At 39.0% G+C, this 23,052-nt stretch overlaps 2 protein-coding genes across 2 annotated transcripts in view; one reads left to right on the forward strand and one right to left on the reverse strand.

Moving 5' to 3' along the window:
- The first annotated feature begins 7,237 nt into the window (after positions 1–7,237).
- nkx2-4 (NK2 homeobox 4) lies at positions 7,238–9,411 on the forward strand. Its single transcript, XM_002939432.5, has 2 exons — positions 7,238–7,974; positions 8,174–9,411. The coding sequence occupies exons 1-2, from the start codon at positions 7,605–7,607 to the stop codon at positions 8,833–8,835; spliced, it is 1,032 nt and encodes a 343-aa protein (XP_002939478.1). The 5' UTR covers positions 7,238–7,604; the 3' UTR covers positions 8,836–9,411.
- Positions 9,412–14,033: 4,622 nt separating this feature from the next.
- Positions 14,034–23,052, reverse strand: part of xrn2 (5'-3' exoribonuclease 2) — a 59,193-nt gene continuing 50,174 nt past the window's right edge. Inside the window, exons 27-30 of the mRNA XM_002939433.5 lie at positions 22,610–22,743; positions 19,238–19,298; positions 16,658–16,766; positions 14,034–16,168 (exon numbers count right to left, since the gene is read on the reverse strand). Coding sequence (XP_002939479.1) covers positions 16,106–16,168; positions 16,658–16,766; positions 19,238–19,298; positions 22,610–22,743 — 367 coding nt within the window. The 3' untranslated portion in view covers positions 14,034–16,105. The remainder of the gene's footprint in view (positions 16,169–16,657; positions 16,767–19,237; positions 19,299–22,609; positions 22,744–23,052) is intronic.

Below are 23,052 nucleotides of genomic sequence, written 5' to 3' on the forward strand. Positions count from 1 at the left end.
TGAGAGGAAGTTCGGCAAATCGTGACGCCGTGTATGCCATATCACCAGCGATTTACATTCTAGCTAGTAGGATGGCTTTGCGGGGAGATTAGTCGCCCGCGACAAGAGAGATTTGTTGCAGCGTGACTAATCTCCCGTATGTCAAAGCCCTAAAGGTGGCCACACACGTGGTGATTTGCGATCTTTCATGCGACCATTGGTCGCACGAAAGATCGTACAATCCGCCACTAACCTTCAGGGCTGAAACGGCAGATAAGGAGGTAGAAACAATAGGATTTCTACCTCCTTCTGCCGATTCAGCCCTGACGGCAGATTTTGGTCAGGTGCCTTCTATGGCGCCCGATCAAAATCTTTTAACCTGGCCGATCGGCGAGTCGACCGATATCAGCAGCTTCCTGCGATATCGGTCGACTCACTGACTTGCCATACACGCACCGAATATCATACAAAATGAGGTTTCGTACGATATTATCTGTGCGTGTATGGCCAGCTTAAGAGTTAGTTTCAGTAGCTTTGTGTTTCTCACTTGCCAAAAAGCCTTCCAACCCCTTCTTGAAGCTATCTAATCAACCTACCTAATTCCACAACTTCACAGCTCTCACTGTAAAAAAAATATTTAGACGGAACTTCCTTTCTTCTAATCGTAAATGGATGTCCTTGTGTCTGCTGGCAGGACCTACTGGTAAAAAAAGCATTAGAGAGATTATTATGATCCCCTTATATATTTATATATAGTTATTATATCTCAATAAGCGCCTCTACTCCAGTCAAAACAATCCCAACCTGGCCAGTCTTTCTTCATAACTGAGACCTTCCATAACCTCTATCAATTTAGTTGCTCTTCCTTTGACTCTATATATCAGTAATATCCATCTTGGGTGCTGGAGACCAAAACCGCAATTTATATTCTAGATGAGTTGTTTGTAGAGCTAAAAAATCTTAGGCAAAATCTTAGGCAAAGTAGAAAATCCAAGTGCAGTGAAAGCAATTTGTATGTCCTTTTCCATAACACATAACTAGACAGAATAATTCAGTCTATTCAGGATGTACCTTTTATGTAAGCGGACAGGACAAACTGGATATCTGGACACCTACATGGAAGAAAAGGCTTAATACATAATAAGGTTATGTATTTGATATTATAAAAATGCATGCTATTTCTAAAATTAAAGGTATACTGTCATGATTTTTATATTGTACTTTTTATTCTACAATTTAAAATTTTATTGGTGTGTAGGCGCCATCTCAGTGTATTGTGCCTGAGTCTGAGCTTTCAGAAGGAGCCAGCGCTACACATTAGAACTGCTTTCAGTCAGCGCTGCCTCAGGGGTCCTCACCAAGTTGATGCCGCCCACCTCGCTCCACCTGCATTTAACCGCATCAGAAAATCGGAATTTCGGCTCTTTAAGTTACCAGGAGCGGCTTTTTGCCACCTCTGGTAACTTACCGAGGTGAGTGTCTCAACTTGCTTCATGGCAGCAACACCACCCTGCTTTCAGGTATCCTATTGTTTCTCCTACTCCCATCTACAGTAACTGGAGGAGTCCCAAGTCGGACTTGGATTTCTTACTATTGAGTGCTATTCTGATATCTACTGGGAGCTGCTATCTTGCTCCCTTCCCATTGTTCTGCTGATCGGCTGCTAGGAGGGGGGTGATATCACTCCAACTCAGCAGTAAAGTGTGACTGACGTTTATCAGAACACAGGTCACATGGCTGTGGCACCCTGGTAAATGAAAAATATGGCTAGCCCCATGTGACATTTAAATATTAAATATAAAAAAATCTGTTTGTGTTTTTGAAAAATGGATTTCGATGCAGGATTCTGCTGGAGAAGCTATTAACTGATGTGTTTTGAAAAAAACAAGTTTTCCCATGACAATATTCCTTTAATAGAACTCATTTTTGATGGAACAGTACCTAAGAATACTATATAATATAGTAATATACTTAGCTGTAGCAAGCAAATTCCAGCAAGATATAGACATGTATTAAAGCATAGAGATTCATGGGAAGAGAGGGTAATATTTTCCATTGCAATTGCTGACTGGCATTAGAGGATGCAGCTAAAGGTAATGCTCCTTTTAGAGCAGGGATCCCCAACCAGTGCCTTGTTGGCAACATGTTGCTCCCAGTGGCCACAAAGTAGGTGCTTATTTTTGAATTCCTGGCTGGTAAGCAAATTTTGGAGGCAAAGGAACATAGTTTTATTCCAACCAGAGCTTCCTGCAGGCCAGCAGTCCACATGGCAATCCTATAGATTGTAAGCTCTATGGGGCAGGGACCTCCATCCTCTTGTGTTTTTGACTCTTATTGCAACTGTATCTTTTATTTATTTGTCTTTATTGTAATACTTTGTATTTATCTATTATCTTAATAACCCCCTGTTTGTATTAATGTATTCTACTGTACAGCGCTGCGTACACTTTATAAATAAAGATATACATACATACATACATACATGGCACTACCAAATTGTTGTGTCCAGTATTCCAAAGGCCCTGTACAAAGTCAGTCTGTTTAATGTTGCATTAATGAAAGCAAACAGTTGCTTTAAGTCTTCATTTTGCTGCAGTATTCCTTGTGTTACCTCTAGACGCTTCTCTACAGGGCACCATTATATGTGTGCGGCTCTGAGAACTTACCAGCTCTTTAAATGTGCAGAACATTTACTACTGCACATTTACTAATGGCTGGAACACAATTGCTGGAGTATAAAGGACACAAGCTTGCACCCTTTAGACCACATACAATTGCCATTTGAGTCCGTGCCCATGGTTGGTGCTGCATTGATGGGCTAGTACCTGCCCTGAGCAGGCTTAAAGTACAGGGCTCCCTTGTACCTTGTGTACCTTAGTACCCCTTCCCTGTGTGACCTGAACAAAGTACAAAGTAGGAGTGTTCCAAGGATGGCCCTATTATATGTTGTGCTGCACACTTAGAGATACAACTCTATTTGCTCCAAATTCTCTGGGGAGGCCAAATGCAAAGTGTTAAAATATGGCACCTGTTGTTATGTAATTTGTACTCTCCCTCCCCCTGGTGTAATGAGCCCATGAGTATGACATAATCCTATGAAAAGAAAGGTACTTCTGCTGATTGGTTGGTTGCTTTGGGCAGAGATCCTTGTGAACAGATGCATCACAAGTCATGTCACAGGGTACAGCAGTGAATGCCAAACAAGCTCCTTTTTCATAAAAAAAAAACAGAAGGACAAATAACCTCTGGCCTGGGTACAGTTCAGAATAAGTCCACAACAAAGGAGGAATCTGCACTCTCAGGGCTTATGGTGAAAAAAAAAGTTTGTTTATTCAGTGGAGACTTGTTTATTTGGTGGCGAATATATATATATATATATATATATATATATATATATATATATATATATATATATATATATATATATATATATATATATATATATATATATATATATATATATATATATATATATATATATATATATATATATATATATATAATTTTCAAAATGCAATTGCAATTGAAAACAGTACCTGCCTATTTATATTCTCTGTCCATCTGGTTCTAACGTCTGAAACAATGTAGCGGAGCCAGCTGATTAAACGACCTGGATGACAACTGTCCTGCTACATTGTGTCAAGAGTCAGAACCAGAGAACAGACAGGGATCAAAAATGCAAATATATTTACAAATAAATGTTAAAACCATAAAAAAGATGATTACCATTTTATTTAAATGGAATACAAAAGTTCCTTTTGCAAACTTAGGTCTTAAAAAGACTCAGCAGGATATAGTAGTGATATAGTTGTGGTTAAATGTTCCCTTATGGGTTAAAGCCATGGCAGCCCTTGCTGGCACTTAATAGAGAAGCTGTAAGTGTCCATGAGAGTCTGCTGAGCACCCTTAGGCCTCTCACTACAGCACCCCCAGCACTGCCACTCGTCACAGATCAGCCTGCTACTGGCACCTTCCACTATTTCTCAATTGCGACATCCCCAAGTCAGGCTTTTAGTTGCCTGTTAGAAAGGCAGCCTACAGACAGGGGAACATCTCGCCATAGACTCTGTATATAGATACATAACCTGTTTCTATATACAGGTGTATTACCTGCTCGCCGCTACAGGTAATAATAATATCCCAGCGCAACCTATCGGATTCTCTCTATACTAGGCGCTTTTTTGCGTCTACCCGCTTCTCTGTCGCATAAGGAAGTTTTTGAAGCTCCGCAGCCACCGGCGACGCTCCATGTTAATGTTGGACTGTCACTGAACAGTATGTTTATGTTTTATTCCAGGCAAAGGGTCGCCATTCAGCCACATACAGCGACCATTAGCACTATCTAATGTCTATAGTGACTATCTATAAGTATACTATAGGATACTATAATATTATGGTGTGTGTGTGCGTATATATATATATGTATGTGTGTATATATATATATATATACATACATACATACATACATACACACACACACACACATATACAAATTATATGTATACATATATATACACACACACACAAATATATTAATCCCGCAGATAACAGACGCACATAATGCAGTCAAATATTACAAGGTGTTTATTTGTCAACGTTTCGGTCCCTGTGTGGCCTTTCTCAAGACATATATACATATATGTAAATGTATCTATACATAAATAACTTGAAAAAACATGACAAAACACAGGTAACATACTGGAGAATGCGTGTAACATTTTAGTTTTACTGTTAGTACCATAACAAAGCAGCAGAAGTTATTTCCAAATATAAAATGCAGCACAGAGTTTTACTTGGCAACGTTACTACTAACAGAACCCCCTCTGCATCCTCCAAAATAATCACTAATATTGTTTCCTGCTGTTTTACCCAGAATAACTATTGTAGTTTTACCCAGCATAAGAACTGAAGTCATCACTTAGTAATTTGTGCTGACAAAATAATATTAGCCTTTTGGCTCATATTGCCTGGCTCCCTACGATCCGCACTAAAGGTTTCATACGGGCTTCATTTCATATATTTGGCCCCATGGCGATTCCTTTGTGGCTGGGGTGAGGGGAACTCATAGGGAAAAGGGAAGGTGATTTTCCTTACAAAGTCAGACAAAGGTGCTGGAATGTTAATTGGCGCAGGAATATGTGAAGTGCGACTCTTCTGTTCTTTTGCTCCAGAAATCGGCAGTTAGCGCGCCCAGTGCTGCGGTTGGAAGGTTCCAGCCTGGGGCTGCCAGTGGGATGTGCCAATGGGCTATGGGCAGAACTATAGAGCTTTATCTGGCTTTATCTGAAATCAAGCAATTCTTCTTAAATATTTTCTATTGGCATAAAATGTGCCTAACTCTCCTATAAAATAGAGATGCACAAAGGTTCCATAAAATCCATGTTTTCAACCTGAATCAAACCTTTAAGCCAGCCATATAAATACAAAAATATAATCTCCGGAAACCGAAAGTGTCCCACTAATAAGTTCCTATATGAGTCTGTATTGCATAGAATTCAGCGCTCTCAGACTCCTCTACTGGGGGATACCTGCTGTATATAGTCTCACTGGGGGCCTTTATAAAGCACCGATACACGGACTGGGCTGCTTCTATAGTATAGGCACATGTACACTCAAATGATGTCTTAGTCCTACCATACAAATATGTATTAATGTCTTCAGATATATCAAAGGATTCTTAACGATGAGATATACTGATCCTGAGTCATTGAAAGTGTACTTATATATTAAATATATGTAATATTATGTGTGTTTCATGTATATCACTAATAGATATGTTAACAGATAATCTATTTTATCTGTTATAAATAAATGTGTGTATTTATATTTAACTGTGAGCTACATACTTTATTACTGCAGCTAGGAATTCTTAACATATTACATGGATTTTTAATTAAACATATCTATATGAGCTAGATAAAGTATGTATACATTAGTGTGTTCTTAGACCATATGTATGCGAATGCATCATAATAACATAAACATTGTACGTTATATACGTTATACATAACTGGAAGGTAAATGAGAGATATGCGCCATATATAACAACAATTGTATTGTATATACTGCATAATGAGCCATGTTCTCTAATACATTAAAGTGCACTTTCATTTTATACAGGAGAGAGATGCACTATAAATAAACGTTAATGTACTTACATACACAGGTAGTGTCCACTATCAATAAATGTGTTTGCAGATTATAGAGGAGACATATACTTTATTAATGCTAGTGTATTTACAGATGATGTAGGAGAGATATACAGCATAAATGTTACTGTACATACAGATTATATAAGAGAGATACACAGCACAAATTGTAATGTGATTCCAATATATAGAAGAGATATGGTATAAATAAATGTTATTGCATAAACAAATAATATAGGAGAGATATATGCATAAAAATGAGTTTACTTACAGATCATATAGAAGTGATATAGAGTGTAAATAAATGTATTCACAGATCATATAGGAGATATACATTTTAATTTACAGATAATACATAATAGATATATAGTATAATTCTCGGTGTCCTTACAGACTGTAGAAGAGATGTACATTATAACTGTTAGTGTATTTACAGATTTTACAGGAGAGATACACATTATTAAAGTCCATTTTCCGACCTGGGCACATAAAAACGTTATAAATGGATGTAAGTAGATTTTTAGATTATACAGGAAAGATATACTGTATAAAGTAAAGGCAATGTTTTTACCGATTATATCTTATGAAATAGTTCAGTTAAATGCAAATCTACTTACATTTTATACACTGTGGAAGAGACCTAATTTCTATAAATGCATATGGACTGACAGGTTGTTTAGGAAGGATATGCACACTACAATACACTACAAACAAATGTCAGCATTGCTACATGAGGTACCTTAGCGCCCTGCATTATAATGGCAGTGTGGGAGCTGCTGTAGGAATGATGGCAGACACAAGCACAGTATAGAGAGTGCATGACAGTGACAGTGGCAGTGGCAGACAGATGGGGACATACTTACTTGTGCTGCGGGCCACTTTCCTCCTGTGTGGGACAGGCCGGGGGCCCAGCCTACAGTGAAGATGTCCCCTTGGTGCAACCTATACTTTAATATGCAATACTTCAATAATCAATGATCTAGTGCTTGCAATGACCTCTCTACTGTCTCCATTCATGGATTGCAATTAGAAATGAGAAATGTCCACCTCACAGAGAAAAGTCTGCGCTGCCCTAGGAATCCTGAGTAAAGTTGCAGGGATTCCTGTTGCTAACCCTGACCTTCCATAAGTTGCACAAACTGGTGCTTTGGGGCTGATTGTGGTTGCTATCAGGACACACTGAATCTTTACTCAATTACCTTTGAAACAAATGAATGACCATTGTTTGCTGGATTCCTGTTGCTCCTCCCAGGTCCCCCCACTCCCTCCCACTTGGGTGCCTGTTGTAAACCTGGCGACAGGCTAAAATAACCCGAGATAAGAGAGCTGAGGGCTCGCCTACTTCTCCAAGGCGATCAATCGGATCTCAGGCGTCCTCCAAGCACTCTCTTACGTATCCCTCCACCAGGAGAGAGAACTGACACTACACAGGGGCTGATCAGTTCATCAGCTTTTTACCTGCTTGGTCGCTGAACCATGTCGTTGAGCCCAAAGCATACTACACCCTTCTCAGTGACTGACATCTTGAGTCCCATTGAAGAGACCTACAAGAAATTTGGTGGCATGGAAAGCACTGGAAACCTGAGCAGCCCTTTGGGAGCCTATAGACAGACACACGTCTCCCAGACTGGCATGCAGCAGCACAGCATGGGCCACAATGCCACCGTGACCACCACCTACCACATGCCACACAGTGTCTCCCAGTTCTCACATGGCGCAATGGGAGGGTACTGCAATGGGGGCATTGGGAACATGGGAGACATCCCTTCCTATCAAGACACCATGAGAAATAGCGCAGCAGCAACAGGCTGGTATGGAGCCAACACAGATCCCAGATATTCAACAAGTAAGTAGACTAAGTTGAGTTTTGGGGTTATAGTTATATCGAGTATAATTGTTCTGTAATAAAGAATAATCACTGTACGCCATGGAGTAGAGTTTCTCTTTCCTGGAGTCGGTATAGCTTATGGGCCCTTGTGCTGCTAATGTAGCTCCAATTTGAGGGGAGACTAAATGTACCAACACGCTAATTGCATTTGTGTCAGTTTCTAGATTTATGGGACCGTCTACCGGTATGAATATGGCTGGCATGGGCACCTTGCAAGGGATAGCAGAAGCGGCCAAGTCTATGGCTCCTCTCCATGCTGCTCCCAGAAGGAAAAGGAGAGTTCTCTTCTCTCAAGCTCAAGTTTATGAACTGGAGAGGAGGTTTAAGCAGCAGAAGTACCTGTCGGCCCCTGAGAGGGAGCACCTGGCCAGCATGATCCACCTCACTCCCACCCAAGTCAAGATCTGGTTCCAGAACCACAGGTACAAGATGAAGAGGCAAGCCAAGGACAAGGTCACTCAGCAGCTCCAGCAGGAGAGCAATTTGTGCCAACAGCAATCCCCCCGCAGAGTTGCGGTACCAGTCTTGGTGAAAGATGGCAAGCCTTGTCAGAACAGCTCCAACACATCCACACCCAACCAGCAGGTCACCCAACAACAAAGTGGCGCCACTGGCGGCTTGTCTTCTTCTAACGCAGTCCATCAGCACCAGAACCAACAGGTTGGCTCATTGAGCCAGGCTTCAGAATTAGAAGAAATGTCACCTAGTCCACAGTCACTTCACAGTCAGGTTGCCAGTATGGCACAGATAGACACCTCAGCTGTAGACTACAGCAACGGGATGGTCAATCCTAGCATGCTTTACGGCAGAACGTGGTAAGGGGAAACCAGCTCTGAATTAAACTCCATGTACAGGTGAGGGACAGCAGATATAAACACTATGGCCTTTTTGTGCCCAGGCATTGTTGCGCATTAGCAAGGGGATGGTGCCCCCCTGGTTTACAGGACTGCCTATAATGACAGCGGTGGATGCCTTGATGCACCTACAGAGAACTAATGTGGAACTGCTGCTCAGCGCTGGTGTTATTGGCTGCCCGCCGGCACTTGGCAGATTTTACTTTGTAGGTGGAGGACGCTCCCAAAAACTCTCGTTTTTAACGAAACTTGGACAAGGAAATCCGTTTTATATATTTTTTTTGTCTGGGGTATGCCTATTTAACAAAATTAACATTTACCTGGTAAAGCCCGGTTTAAGTGGACTGATTCCAACTTATGTTGTTGGTCTGTGTTTAATGATAATTGTTTTTTTTTGCTTTCGGGTTTTTTTTTTTTTATTTTTAATGAAAAACGGAATTGTGATTTCCATACAGTTTTTGTAGAATTTATTTTCTTCAGAATTCGATTTGGGTGGGGAGTAACATGAGATGCAAGTGTAATAAAATATTCACAAAAAATGCTTAAATAGTAGCTGCTACCATGTGTGTTTCACAATAATTTATTAGGTAAATTATGAGTATTACCTGGATATCAAACTTTAGTTTTTAGCTGGATTTTTATTTGCAACTAATTCTGAAATACATTTCTAAATAATTCAGGTGTGCGAGAGAAAGAGCTTCCCTTTATATCTTTAGGAGAAAATCAGATAGATAGTAGCCATTAGTTAGGGGACTTGAAATCATTTTTAATGTTTTTTTTATGTTTTTCTGTGCAAAGAGACTCAAGCAAATTACAAAATAAGATTCTAAAAACGAATGTGTTTTTTTTTTTATTGGTTAAATTATTTTACTTAAATGTAAACCTCAGTTCTGCGTTTTTCTATATTAGAATCCTGATTAATAGCATTTGTTTCATAATAACGGTTTTATCCGCCCCTGCCATTTGTTTGGAAGATAATTTATTAGACTTATTAGGTAAAGAACTGAAAATAAAATATCAGTAAACAGACAACTGGATATTTATCTACATACGTATAATTTTCCAATATGGTTTTAAAAAATAAAGGGACAAATATTACAATAACAGTTTTTTTCTTACTTTATGCAAAGTCTCTATTAAGCATAGATTTAGAGTCCAACATAAAAGATTTGCTTGAGAATGGCATTGCGAAATTGAAATTAGTTATTATTGATGCCGATTATCGATCCCTTAGCGCTTGGCACCTGTTGTATTAGATTTTGACCCTAGATATGATCAAAGTGTCTTTTATTAACTGCAAATATAATTGTTATTTCATTAGATGCTCTACCGTGTTTTCTAGTGCAACAAATCTTTAAATCATATCTTAGCGCTGGAAAAAAATGTGTATGTATATATACTTTTACTGTTTTATGTATATATTTACTTTGAGTGTAGCTCGTTGTGGTAGTGAATACTTGCATTAATCACAAGGAATATTGACCCCTTCCCTGCCAGTGTTTAATAGAATGGGTCAATGGCCGAAAGACCAGCTGACACAGTAAGGGCTGTATGGGGGTGCATATAGAACTATGGGATCTCTGTTGCTATAGAGCAAGGGAGAGTGGAAATGTGCAATAAGCATACGAATGTGCAGACTAGGTGAAACTCATTAACTGAAGAGGCGGATAAGCGTTCCCAGAGAGCCAGGCACAAAATACTTGGCCTAAGAGGGACAAAGCCATCTGAAAGTTCACCAGGGTCCCAGAGACCCCGCTAATGCAGCCCAAAGGCTGAACATATTACAGTGTCCAGGCGGCCAATTGTCTATTGTTTACCCCCCAGTTCCAGCAAGATGGGGCGAGTGCAGGGAGGAATGTGGCCACTTGCAGGTACCAAGTTTTTTTTCTTTTCTCCTTACTCCCTTCTCAGACAATTTACTTGGGATGAATTGCCGCAAATACACACGTTTAACCTATATATTTTCTCTCTGTAGTTCTTCCCCGCCCCTACTAAGATGAGTAGCAGGGATTCTCAGAGGGTTTACTTACTACATGAATATAAACCAGCGCCAATAGAAATCATTAATAGCGCTGAGTTACACTGGGATATACCTGTAGCCCCAGGGCGCTACATTAAGGCTAATGGAACACAAAGCTGGAGCAGTGCTAGGATTCTTACTGCACTTGGGTATGTTATAAAGTTACTTGCAAAGACTGGTTTTTGATCCAGTGCAAGTCCTATTACAGGACCTGCAAAGGTGATTTGTGTCTATTGGCACCTACTGTCGGGATAGTAAGTAAATGGGCCTGCTTCTGTAGCGAACAAAGCGAATAGATTCAAAGCATAGCATTTAGAATTAATATAGAAGTTGGGGTAGGTGGCATTGGTGTAGGCTACTGGGCAATACTAGCACATCACGTGATGTAGGCCCCCTTTATATATAAACACACACATATTCATTCCCAGCTACAGTCAGGTAGGTGATCCCAATGGTAGCCAATAAAAGACCAACCATTAAAGGGGAGAGCATTTTTAGGTTAATGCACAAAATGTCTCAATGTGCCTAATATATTAATAATAATGATGCAGATGAGGTCTTGTCTTTTGTATAAAAGTCTATATTCATATACTTCTTCACAAAAAAATAGATGCATACTGGGAATTTAAGGAAGGTTAAAAAGCTTATCCTTTATTCATTCTAATTAATAATACTTAATAAAGCAGGCAGCGTTTCTGTCCCCTTCTAGGACTTTTAGGGACCAAAACGTTAACCTGTTTCGTTTTTAATTTCGATGAATAAAGGATAAGCTTTTTAAATTCCCAGTGTGCATCTATGTATTCATAAAGTATTATGAATTCAGCGTGAGATAGCAACTGGGCACCAGTTATTCTGAGTTTGGCCTGTTTTGGACTGCACATCGCAATGTACATTTTTGATACAGTATAGTAACTTGCTGTGTCAGTTATACAAACGCAGGGCAATTAAACCTGGGATTGTTAGAACGAATCAATAACGGGTAACACGTAGGGCCGCGCTATTGTGCTTTTAAACGCAAAAATATAAAGCTGCAAGGACCAATACAAGATCTATGTATGCCCCAAGCTAGGTGATTCAAAGTTTATATATCAGGTTTCGATGTCCTGGTCTCAGAGCTTTGGGAACTTATTACTGTAAGGCTAAAGGTGGCCATACACGTGGCGATCCGACGATGTTTCGTACGACCATCGGTCGCACGAAACATCGTAAGATCCGCCACACACCATTCAGGGCTGAATCGGCAGGTAAGGAGGTAGAAACAATAGGATTTCTACCTCCTTCTGCCGATTCAGCTCTGAAGGGAGAATTTTGGTCAGGCGCCTTCTATGGCGCCCGATCAAAATTTTCAAACTTGTCCGATCGGCGAGTCGTCCGATATCGGCAGCTTCCTGCGATATCGGTTGACTCGCCGACATGCCATACACGCACCGATTATCGTACGAAACGAGGTTTCGTACGATAATATCGGTGCGTGTATGGCCACCTTAAGTGTGAGAGGCAGTTTTCCTTCCCTTGCTGGCAATGCCCCAGGGCAGACAATCATCTGGAGTTCAAGTAAAGACAACTTCTATAAATTATTTACATTTAAAGACTGAGCTGAAGGACTTTGTAAAAGAAAAAATCAAGCAAGAACCCTGATAAAATATATTTATTGTGGCAATGTGGAGGATTGCTAAATAAGGCTTAGCATCACCTTAAGGCGAAAAGAAGTTGCCCACAGGTACATTTGAAAAAAAGGGAATCTTGAATAAAACCCATTTCCAAAAGATATGGACTCTGCCCTCCTTTTGATATGGGGAGTTGGACCCTTGTTAGAGTAAATCTGTGAATATAGAGGTTGGTTGCCCACTGCCCCTTTGCCTTGCATTGTCTGCATGTCAATAATATACAGGCTGTGTGTTATTTGCATGCCATTATTCCATAACTCTATTTTTTTTGTTTTTAACCCTTTCCTCTTCCATTTTCACCATTTACACATTCACCCCCACCTAATGACTCTGTAAACCACCTTATTCTAAACCCTTGAAACTATAATGAATATAATGAAAATTATTTCAGAATATTTCTGTCCTCAACACCCAACAGAAATTCGTGGGATACTGAGAATTGTCATTATTATTTCAAATTTGGTGGGGGGGGCTACATGTTGACCCTTTCTCTGTTGTTATACTCGATAGCCAGGCCAGCAGCACAATGTCAAATCCTATGGATCCTGCCAGTTTGATCAAAAACAGAGATGGTTAGAGGGCTGTTAAAAGCAATGAGAGGGCCAAGTAGTGTGTGGCTGATGGGGGGGTCCAAACCCACTGACAGTATCGAGAATAGCAATAGCAGCAAGCACAGTACAAGCTAAGACATTCATCCCTTTAAAAAAGTTCATACATACCAGAAATTATAGTTCTTTTATACCCCCTTTTTTTCAAATTATTTAAACTAATGGGAACACTTAGCCACAAGTAAGAGATTTGCATGAAAACAGACAAGGACTGCAAAACTGCAGCAGCTGTACAGCTACTAACTATGCCAGTCTGCACTTATCCCAACACTGCAGTTGTATAACTTTGCTAGCTTTCTCATGGCAAAGTACCAGATTTTGCTAGCCTACAGATCACAGCACACCTCACTGAGCCCACACAGATGTCCCCTTCCCAAATGAACACCTGTCCAAAGCCAGTCCTGCTCCCCCATACCTGCTTACTAAAGTCAGGACTGTGCAGTGGGGTTTGGGGTAACCATGCCTGGCTACATCGCCTTGGGCTAGGGCTGCCTGAAGCGGATCACTGAGCATGAACACTGCAAGTCATGTTGACAGGAACCAAAGTCCTCCCTGGCAATCTGGAAACTCTCCATACAGTTGCCACCTGTTCTAGCAAATGTTTTTAAAACAGCAACCACCCCTTTAATCGCCACAAAAATGCAACAGACTAATTGGCTTTAGGAAGCCCAAATATTGCTCTGGCTCTGTCACTTGTACACAACACATAAAACAGACAAAATCACAAAACAGAGTTGCAACTGTCCCTTGTCCCAACTGCTCCTCATATGTAGCAAATAATGAATTCTGCAACCCAGCAGAAACCAACTTTTAAGGTTTCTACCTTACACAGAGAAGTGATGGCTTAAATGATCAAGTGCTCACAAAATGAATCTGAACTCAAATTTATTAAAAGACAAAGAAAACAAGGCTGACAAAGCGGCACAAACCTGGGGATAAAACAGGGGACTGGATTCACAGGGAGGCAACTAACATATTAGCACCCCCTCAGCAAATTCACCTTTCCTTGCCCTATAAAATATCAGACAAATCATTTTGTGACAATTTATATTACTTTTTTTGTCTCAAATGTCAATATGGAAATGATGATATAGATTGGCATTTGGGCAAATCTTGTGTGAAGAATTTGGTCAGATCAAACAATATTTGGTGACTTTGTACATATTACATTGAATTGTATATAGCCTGCAAACCCATGGGCAAGGCTTTACTACTGATGAATTGCGATCCAATGTTGCCAAAGAAAAAAGCTAGCTATTGCCTAGTCTCTCTTGCTAGTCTTATAAAACCCAAGTGGACACCATGCATTTTATACTTGGCAATATTTGCAGCTCTATTAAAAGTTACCCAACTACTACACTCCAGTTTTTCTTAATCATCTTTGATGCAAATGTAACAAATGTACATAAAGCTGTCGAGGTTGCCAAACTAGCAGATCTTTCCCCCATATGCCCACCTTGAGGGCAATAAGCTGCTTTAACTGTTCTGGTCTGTTGGCAGCTTTAACTGGCCTGTGTATGGCCCATGTATGTATGGTTACATTGGTAATCCTTGCACTTGACTGTAAAACTCACTTATACACACTGAAATGCTGATGTGATTAAGTTTCCAAATGAATGGATCTTTGCCAGATCAAGCCACATAACATGATCTGATCACACCGCAGGCCTAGAGATATCCACTTGACAAGGACAGTATCAACACACCCAGATGGACCCTGATCTGTGAGGTTTGAAAATCCTGTTGGATATCTTTAAAGGCAGGCGCTATCAAGGGCCAATAAGCTGCTGACTTGGTCATGTTTTATATACTAAATTTATGGCACCAGTTTAAGGGGTTGGCATTTCTAAAGGAGTGTCAGTGACACTACACATGCTCAGTGTGCTCTGGGCAGCTGCTGGGAAGCTATGCTTAGGGGTCATCACAAATAAAGCAGAAAATGAGTTTGCCTATCACAGAAGCTGATTCCACATGACCGATTATTAAATTCTGATACTAATTGCACTGGTTTCTGACATGCCATACAATAAGAATCTTAAGAAATTACTAATCAGTCTTGTGACAAAGCTATACAGGGAAATGCATATAAATTACACGGATCAGTAAGCAGAAATATACTAAACAGTAACTCTAAAACCTAATCAGTTGTGTAGTTACAGCAGTAAGGGGACATTAGTGTGAGCACAACAGCATGTTATCATACAACACACCCATTACTTTGCTTACTGAACTGTGCAAGAGATGCTGCAGCAGCTAAAAGGGGTCAAAGTAATTGTTTATATATTGAAAGCAAGTCAGTTTGTTTTGTTTATTTTTTTTAACAAATTTTTCTGTAAAGCAAGTTAACCTTTATCTGTACATTCCAATGTTTTACATTAAGGCTAACCTTGGTGTAACTTCAGAAGTTAAGATATATTTGCTCAGCAGTGTATGCTTTTCTAAAGGCATAAAAGGCAACACAAATGATGAAGATGCTGTGTATACAGGCTGGACTCTGCGAAACACACAACACAAAGTATGATGTAATTGTCAGACCACTTTATAAAATGATTCCTAAAAAATTGAAACAATGTATATCTTAAAGATGCATCGGTTAAAAAATATATTGCCGCATTATTTAGAGTTCTTAAAAGGCAATTCTTCTGTCCAAGTTGTTATTTACCAAAAAAAAGACACAAACACAATGATTGCATCACAAGAAACTTGGAACAAAATCCATTATCTAAAAAAAGTCAAAATACTGCATCATATCACAATTACATTTGGAATGCAAAATAATCACATACTGATATATATATAGTAGTATGGGGGAAGGGGGGAGCCTTAAAAAACAAAAAGAACACACAATCTCTATCCACATGTCTACAGGTCATTTTGAATTTCCATAGAAAAAGGAAGCAATGTCCTGTTTTAAAAATTAATTTTTTTTTTTTTTTTTTTTTAATTCCGGTGATATCTTCCAGAAGGTGGTGGGGCCTGATAATTTCTTCCCTGGTTATATCCCTGAAAAACACACACAATTAGAAGCTTATTAACTGAATTAAGTATGCACAAAACACATGACATTATTCAGATAAGCTGAAATGCTAACAATGCACCCATAACAAAGGATACCTACATGATGTTGGTTTGGAACATCGGTAAACACAGCCCCAAAGAGCAGAAGTAGTTTGTATGAGATGCTTTAAATGTGTTCCTTAATCAATACATTGTCACTTCTTATAGTGAATGGCTCTCCAAAACAGGTGCCAAAATCAACTTTAGAATCCCTCTAACAGAACCCTACTAATTAAAGTCCTGGTTACACACAGCAAATGCAACTGTATACCAGCTTTGTGTCTCTTTTTGGAATAAATTTGCAGCTTTACACAACATTTATAGTTACATAAAAAGTACATTGTACGCCCTTGGCCATCATCCTTGCCTGAGGGCTATGCCCCATATATCAGAAACAGTTTTTTTTTTTTTTTTTACAGTGTGAAAATTTTTTACCTGCCGATTCAAGTCCCCGCCATATCTCTGATAATAGTTACTTGGTCCTCTTTGTCCCATTTGCTGGTTCATAAAAGCAGGATGTGGATTCTGCATGGGCCCAAAATTCCTGTTAAAAGCAGAAGGAGATCAATGAAGGCTTCTTTGGAATGCTGAGGTGCTTTAGAACGTAATAACCCAAGATGAAGTGGGGTGGACAAGAAAGGGCAGTTATGTTTTATGTAAGTGCACCAGATCTGAATTTGTCACATACAAATGTCAGAAACAAAATCTAATTCTGTAGGCAAAGTGTAACAATCAGCAGGGAAAAACAGGTTGCAAATCTGCCACAACACACAGTAGGGTTTTTAGGAGGAAATAAGTTATCCTAAGTGTAAACATATGCAACCGGGGAGAAAGCTTTATTTTCTGTAAGTCCAGACTCTTTAGGCTCGCCATTCTTTCTAGTTAATTGCAGATTGCAAATGAATTCTTACAGCAAAGAATTTTGAATCTAGGGTAGGGGCCTTGTCTGTTTTTTTCCCCTCCATTATTGTGAGCAATATGTCAGGGGGTCTGATCGGGAAGAAACCTTTTCAAGTTCTATTGATGCGGTTTTCAATTGACCGCGGTGACCTAGCAACATCAGCACTAATTGGCGTAGACTGACATTTGGTATACAGTTTACATGGGAGCACAAATTCAACGTCTATTATCATCTAGATTGCCGGCCCATATTACTAGCAGCAACAAATGTTTTAATTGACACAAAACAGCAAATCAATTTAAAGATCTAACCATATACAGGCCTGCAGCATTGTAGTAAATTACCTTCTAATTTGGGTGCAAAGTTGTGCAAAATGTGGATTTCTATGGACAATAATCTTTTTCATAATATAATGTACATATAAGCTTATATAATACTTTAGTAGCCTCACAGAGAACTAAACCAATATTAATGCACATTATAAAATACTTTGATCTAAATGATACTAAACAGAACAAAGCTTTAGTTTTATATGGTTTCAATGTGTATTTTAATGGAAAATGTATGAACACAGAGATATATATATATATATATATATATATATATAGGCACTGTGCAATTTGTCAGTGCTACATAAATAACAGGGGTCCAGTATACTCTAATATAAACAATACTAAGGTGCTGTAAGGCAGAGACAATGTTTTCATGCTGAATCTGTATACCTTTCAACAAACAAATTTAACTAAGATGAATGATGAGCAACATTCTTACACCGAAAATTAAATTACAAAAAAATAAAAATACTATGGCCATAAATAAAGAAGACCCGAATGTTTTGCAGAATACTGTTGCAGTTTGAATACCATGATTCATCAAACATATTTATCTCTTAAAGGTTACTGTGAACTAGGCAAACTGCTTGTGTTTTAGCCATGAACATATGTATGGCATCCCTCATTATGAAACCATGTCACATTCTTTCTATTGCATGGTACTTGTTGGTCTATGGATCCCATAATCCTACTCAAAGTCCCTTCTGCTTTTAATTCAGTCCAGTCTTAAGTAGTTAAAGAAACTGTTTTCAGTGGCAACTAATAACTACTGACCTACAGTGACACAGCCCTACAATAGCCTTGTCAGGCCTGAAAAACTTCTACCAAAGAAGCTGATTAGGACCTCAAGAGGTCTGTAGCAAGAATCAATGGCATGTCTGTGTTAACGTGGCAGCTCCAGCACAGAGCTGGTAGAAGTGGAACAATATTAGTTATGCCTCATTAAGCCCTATAACAGAACCAAAGAGACATTTGTTTAGCCTATCATATATAATTCATCTCATTGGGAGTACATATGCTTATGATAAAGTCATGATGGAAGCTCCTTTGTTAGTTTATATTTGCAAAAAACATTTTCAACATCCTAATGCAATGTACAAAAAAAGTAGGATACACAAGGTCAGTGACACTAGATTATCATTTATGTCTGATATATATACACATGCTTTGAACTGTATATTTAATAATAGAAATATGTAAAGTGTGACTCTAGATAACCAACTGCAACATGCCCAAACAACAGTGGTAACATGAAGGATGCCATGACCTACAGGCTCCAGATTTACCCAGTAGGAACCTCTGAATGTTTGTCTTGAATGCCTGATATTAGCAGTGATTGTAAATTAACTGTAATTTAATTATATTGCAGTTTTCAGAATTACAAGGAAAGGTATTGTCATTTACACTTTTCAGAATTTTTGTATCATGGAAAGAAAAAGCAATGGTTATTAAGCCTGCGGGGAATTAATCCATTCAGCATCAGAAGTTTACCCTTTTACCAATGAGATCCACCATTCATATATGTATAAAGAGTCCCTAATATATGCTACTTAAGTACTGTATTTGTGAAGTCCCACCATGTGACAAAGCCCCAAGAATACATTTTACATTTAAAAGATTTTACATACCCCAAATAATGCTACAAAGTACACAAATCACTCTAACCCACCCCCATACAAATAACTATATAGAATGCTCATAAATTTCTCACATAGAAACTACTTTGGTACATTATGGGAATCTCCCAATAAGATTTTTAATCAACATGGAAGCACATCTTACCTTTGTGGTGGCTGGTTATAGAGAGGAGGGCGATTTGACCATGAACCTTGGGGTCTGTTATCTACAGGGGTAATAAAGACTTATTTATAAAAAAAAAAAACAAAAAGGGACAAACATAAAAAAAAAAAATCTACAAAATCTGTATAAATTCAGTTTATGAGAAGGCTAACAGGTAGCAATTTCTGTATTCATCAATACATTAACTAATTTAGACAATGAAATATAATTCTGCCTTTTAAATGCAGCAGCCTCTGTGATTCAGAAAAAAACAAAAAAATGCAGAACTAAACATTATGGGTTATGGAAATAAAACATGACACAGGCTAATTTGTGGAGCACAGGAAGTAGTAATATCTATTACAGGGGCAGCAGCCCCCCCCCCCCACACACAGTAGAGAAAAAGTGTGTGCTGAAGGACCACCCACTCGCTCCTTTGTTTTCTACAATGCTACATTAGTGACACAGCCACAACAAAACAGGCAATTAGATGGATTCTCTTCTTCTAAACAAGATTGGCTAGTACACAGCATGAAAGGCTTCTAATCAATAGATGCTCATTCAGTACACAACATTCACCCAACTGCATAGCGTGCAAATCCTTGGGCTTCTCAGGATCATCATTGTTAAGTTAAAACCTAATAGAAAAGCAAACCCATTTCTTTTCTTTAACTGATACTGCTGGTTGGACCTAGATCACAAAAACACCCAAAGGGACTTGGAGCAGCTGCATTCCCAGAATAATGTTTTTTCTGTAAAATAACAAAATATTCCATGATTCTGTTTAAGCAGGGAGACCTACACTTGTAACCATACAAAACAAGCCTGGGCCTAACAGCCCAGACTTTTGTTTGACCAAAGTATAACAGTAATGGCAACATCCACTTTAGCAAACAAGGGGCCCTTAAGGGCCATACTGGGGATTTTGTTTTTCTCCAAAAACATGTATAGTCAGATTTATTAATCTAGAACATTTACAGGCCCATGTGTTTAATCTACCCAGAAATTTATTAGTAAAACTGCCCCCCCATGGAAATAAGCCCCTTCCTGTGGTTCTTGAGTGTCTTGCTACATTTTTGTCATATGATATAATCTTTGCAGTGACAAAGGGGAGTATAAAACAATAAATTCAAACACGCAGCAATAAATGCCAAATGACCATAAAGACACTAAACTGCAAAAAAAGTTAAAAGAAAAAAAAAAAATCAACCAAAAATTGGACTTAAATAGTATAAAAAAAAAAATCCAAACTCATGGAAAGATAAGTTGCTTAAAATTGCTGCAAGAATTGTTCTTCTTAAGTAAAATTTGCCCCATAGTGTAAGTTACTTTCACACATTACATGGGCAGAATAGTCAGAATAGTAATAGGTGATTTACTATGGTGCTATTATTTGAACATTAGAATTCAGCATGCCTAAACAGTGCAGAGTAGGAACCACTTATGCATTATAAATCAGCAATATATCTCAAAAGTACTTTCTAGAGATGCACTCACATTTTTTTCAAGGTAGATTTTGATACATAAATGCCCCCGACGACATATACTGCTGGGGGCTAGTTTGATTTTAAAGCAGATAATGCATTCTGCCGTAAACTAAACGCTCCAACAGCTACTTAAGTGACTATTTACCTAATCAGCAAGGCAATCAAAGACAAGACCTTGTGTTTACTGATTGGCTTAATCAAAATCACTTTCACATTCGGCTAATTGACAAGTTTACAGACAGCGAGGAGACAAAGTCAGAAATCAGATACTTGGCTCAGCATAAAGCAGATCTGCGGATCCCAAAGTGCCGACATACTGTACTTGACTCCCTCAAGTTATCAGCATATCGCCAATTATTCATCAGCTGGAAATTGGTACATCAATGTCAAATCAAGGAAAAGCAGAAGGAAACACCCACAGCAGGCACTTGAAATGGGTGGCCGTTTGATTGACCGTGCTGCCCTTCTCCATGTTACTTTGTGCGTTTATTACGCAGTGCTCCTATAAATATACAAAATCCATTTTGTTTGCCGTACCTTTCAAGGCTCAGCTATTCTGCAATCCAGTTGTCATTCTGGGCAGCAGCAGCCAGAGCAATACAATTTCCCATTTAATATGTCTTCAAAAAAAAAAAAGGAATATTCTTTCCTGGGAGCTTAAAGCACTGTAGCTCCATAGTGGGTTAGGAGACAATGTACTATACTAGATTACTTGCATAAATATAGCTGCTTTATTGCTACAGCCTGTATTTGCAGTCCAATAAAATGCAATCTTAATAAAAGATATGTACTTTAAGTGACAACAAGGTAATGCTGCTTAAAATCCACACAATACATGGTTTATCAAATGCTCACTCAATAGGACAGATTGGCAAACACCAGAAACAAGTAATATATCCATTCTGTAAATAGAGCAAATACCAGAGATATACAAATACAGGTTTGGAAGAGGAATTACATAGAATAGAGGCACAGTAATACCATGTTGGTATTAAGGATAAACCTTTATAAAAAAAAAAAAAAAAAGTTTATTTTGGAAATCCATTGTGTTGGAGATAGGTTCAGCTGGCATTCATCCCTGAGCAGGGATTCTCAGATAATCTCTACCTCATACGCATATGCACAATTCCTGCTCCGTGCAAAAAGGCCAGACTCAATCACTTGCTACTGTGGGTTATAAAACAAAAAAGACATCTGAATTTACTAATGGTTGTGTGCAGCTAATTTTAAGAAAGGAAATTCCAACTATATAAGTGTGTATAATTCAGCTCCTGGGGGGCTGGCAACAAGGAAGTTAACATCCAGCTGCCAATAGGCCTTGGCCATTATACACTTGCAACTTGCACATCAGATTCATTAGGCACAACAGAATTCAAAAAGCAGCGGGCATACTGCTGTGAGGTGGGCAGAAGCTTGTCAGCGTTTAGACAATTTGGAAATGTTTCATTACAAATGCTCATGGCACATAGAGCATATTCTCCTTTGGTTTTTTTAGCTGGTGAAAAATCCGCCCCCCCCCCCCCCCCCTCCAAATGATTGCACTACCTGTCATTTACCTGCCTGGAATTTGCATGCATGGTATTAGCAGCCACATGTGCCCAAGAAATAACTTGTGTCTTTTTAAATAAAGACAGACTGCGCTGCCATATTTGAGGGCTACTCTGCTCCTCCAATCCCCTGATGTATCATATAAGATGAAGAAAGAAGAAGAAGGGTAGAGAGATAGCAAGCCTATAACCCATAAACAGCACCAGATAAAATATTTCTCTGGAGAGAGCAACTGTGCAGCCTGTTGAAATTTTAGCAATTTTTTCACCACTTTATTTTTTTAAGAAAGTATCTCTTTAAAATCTAAAAACACATGCTGAAAGATGGTTTGCAGACTTACTTTGCATCAGGGAAGGAAGAGCTGCTGATCTGTTAGGCATTCTGTAGGTATTTACAGGATTGTAAGATCCAGGAGGAGGAGCATTGCTGTAGTGACCACCACCTCTGGGACCTCTGGTCTGTGGCAAGGTATGGCTGGTATCAGAAAGTGACATGAATTAGCTTGCATTATTATATTGCCAGCCCCATAGTTTCCAGATAAGAGATCTTATAGCTATTTGTTTTTGCCAATCTAGATAGTAAAAGGAACAGTGCAAGCTATGGGTGGCCATATCCTGTCAACTGGTCAGATACTGTGCTTAATGGCAATATGCACATACAGTTGATATGTTCCTTTGGGTCACTGTAAAGGTAGCCATACACCTTCAGATCCGCTCGATTGGCCCTGGGGCCAATCAACGAGCCGATGTGGTCCCCGAACCGTCTAAATTTTTTAACCTGCCC

Source organism: Xenopus tropicalis, chromosome 5 (genome assembly GCF_000004195.4).
Source record: "Xenopus tropicalis strain Nigerian chromosome 5, UCB_Xtro_10.0, whole genome shotgun sequence".
Taxonomy (NCBI): Eukaryota; Metazoa; Chordata; class Amphibia; order Anura; family Pipidae; genus Xenopus; species Xenopus tropicalis.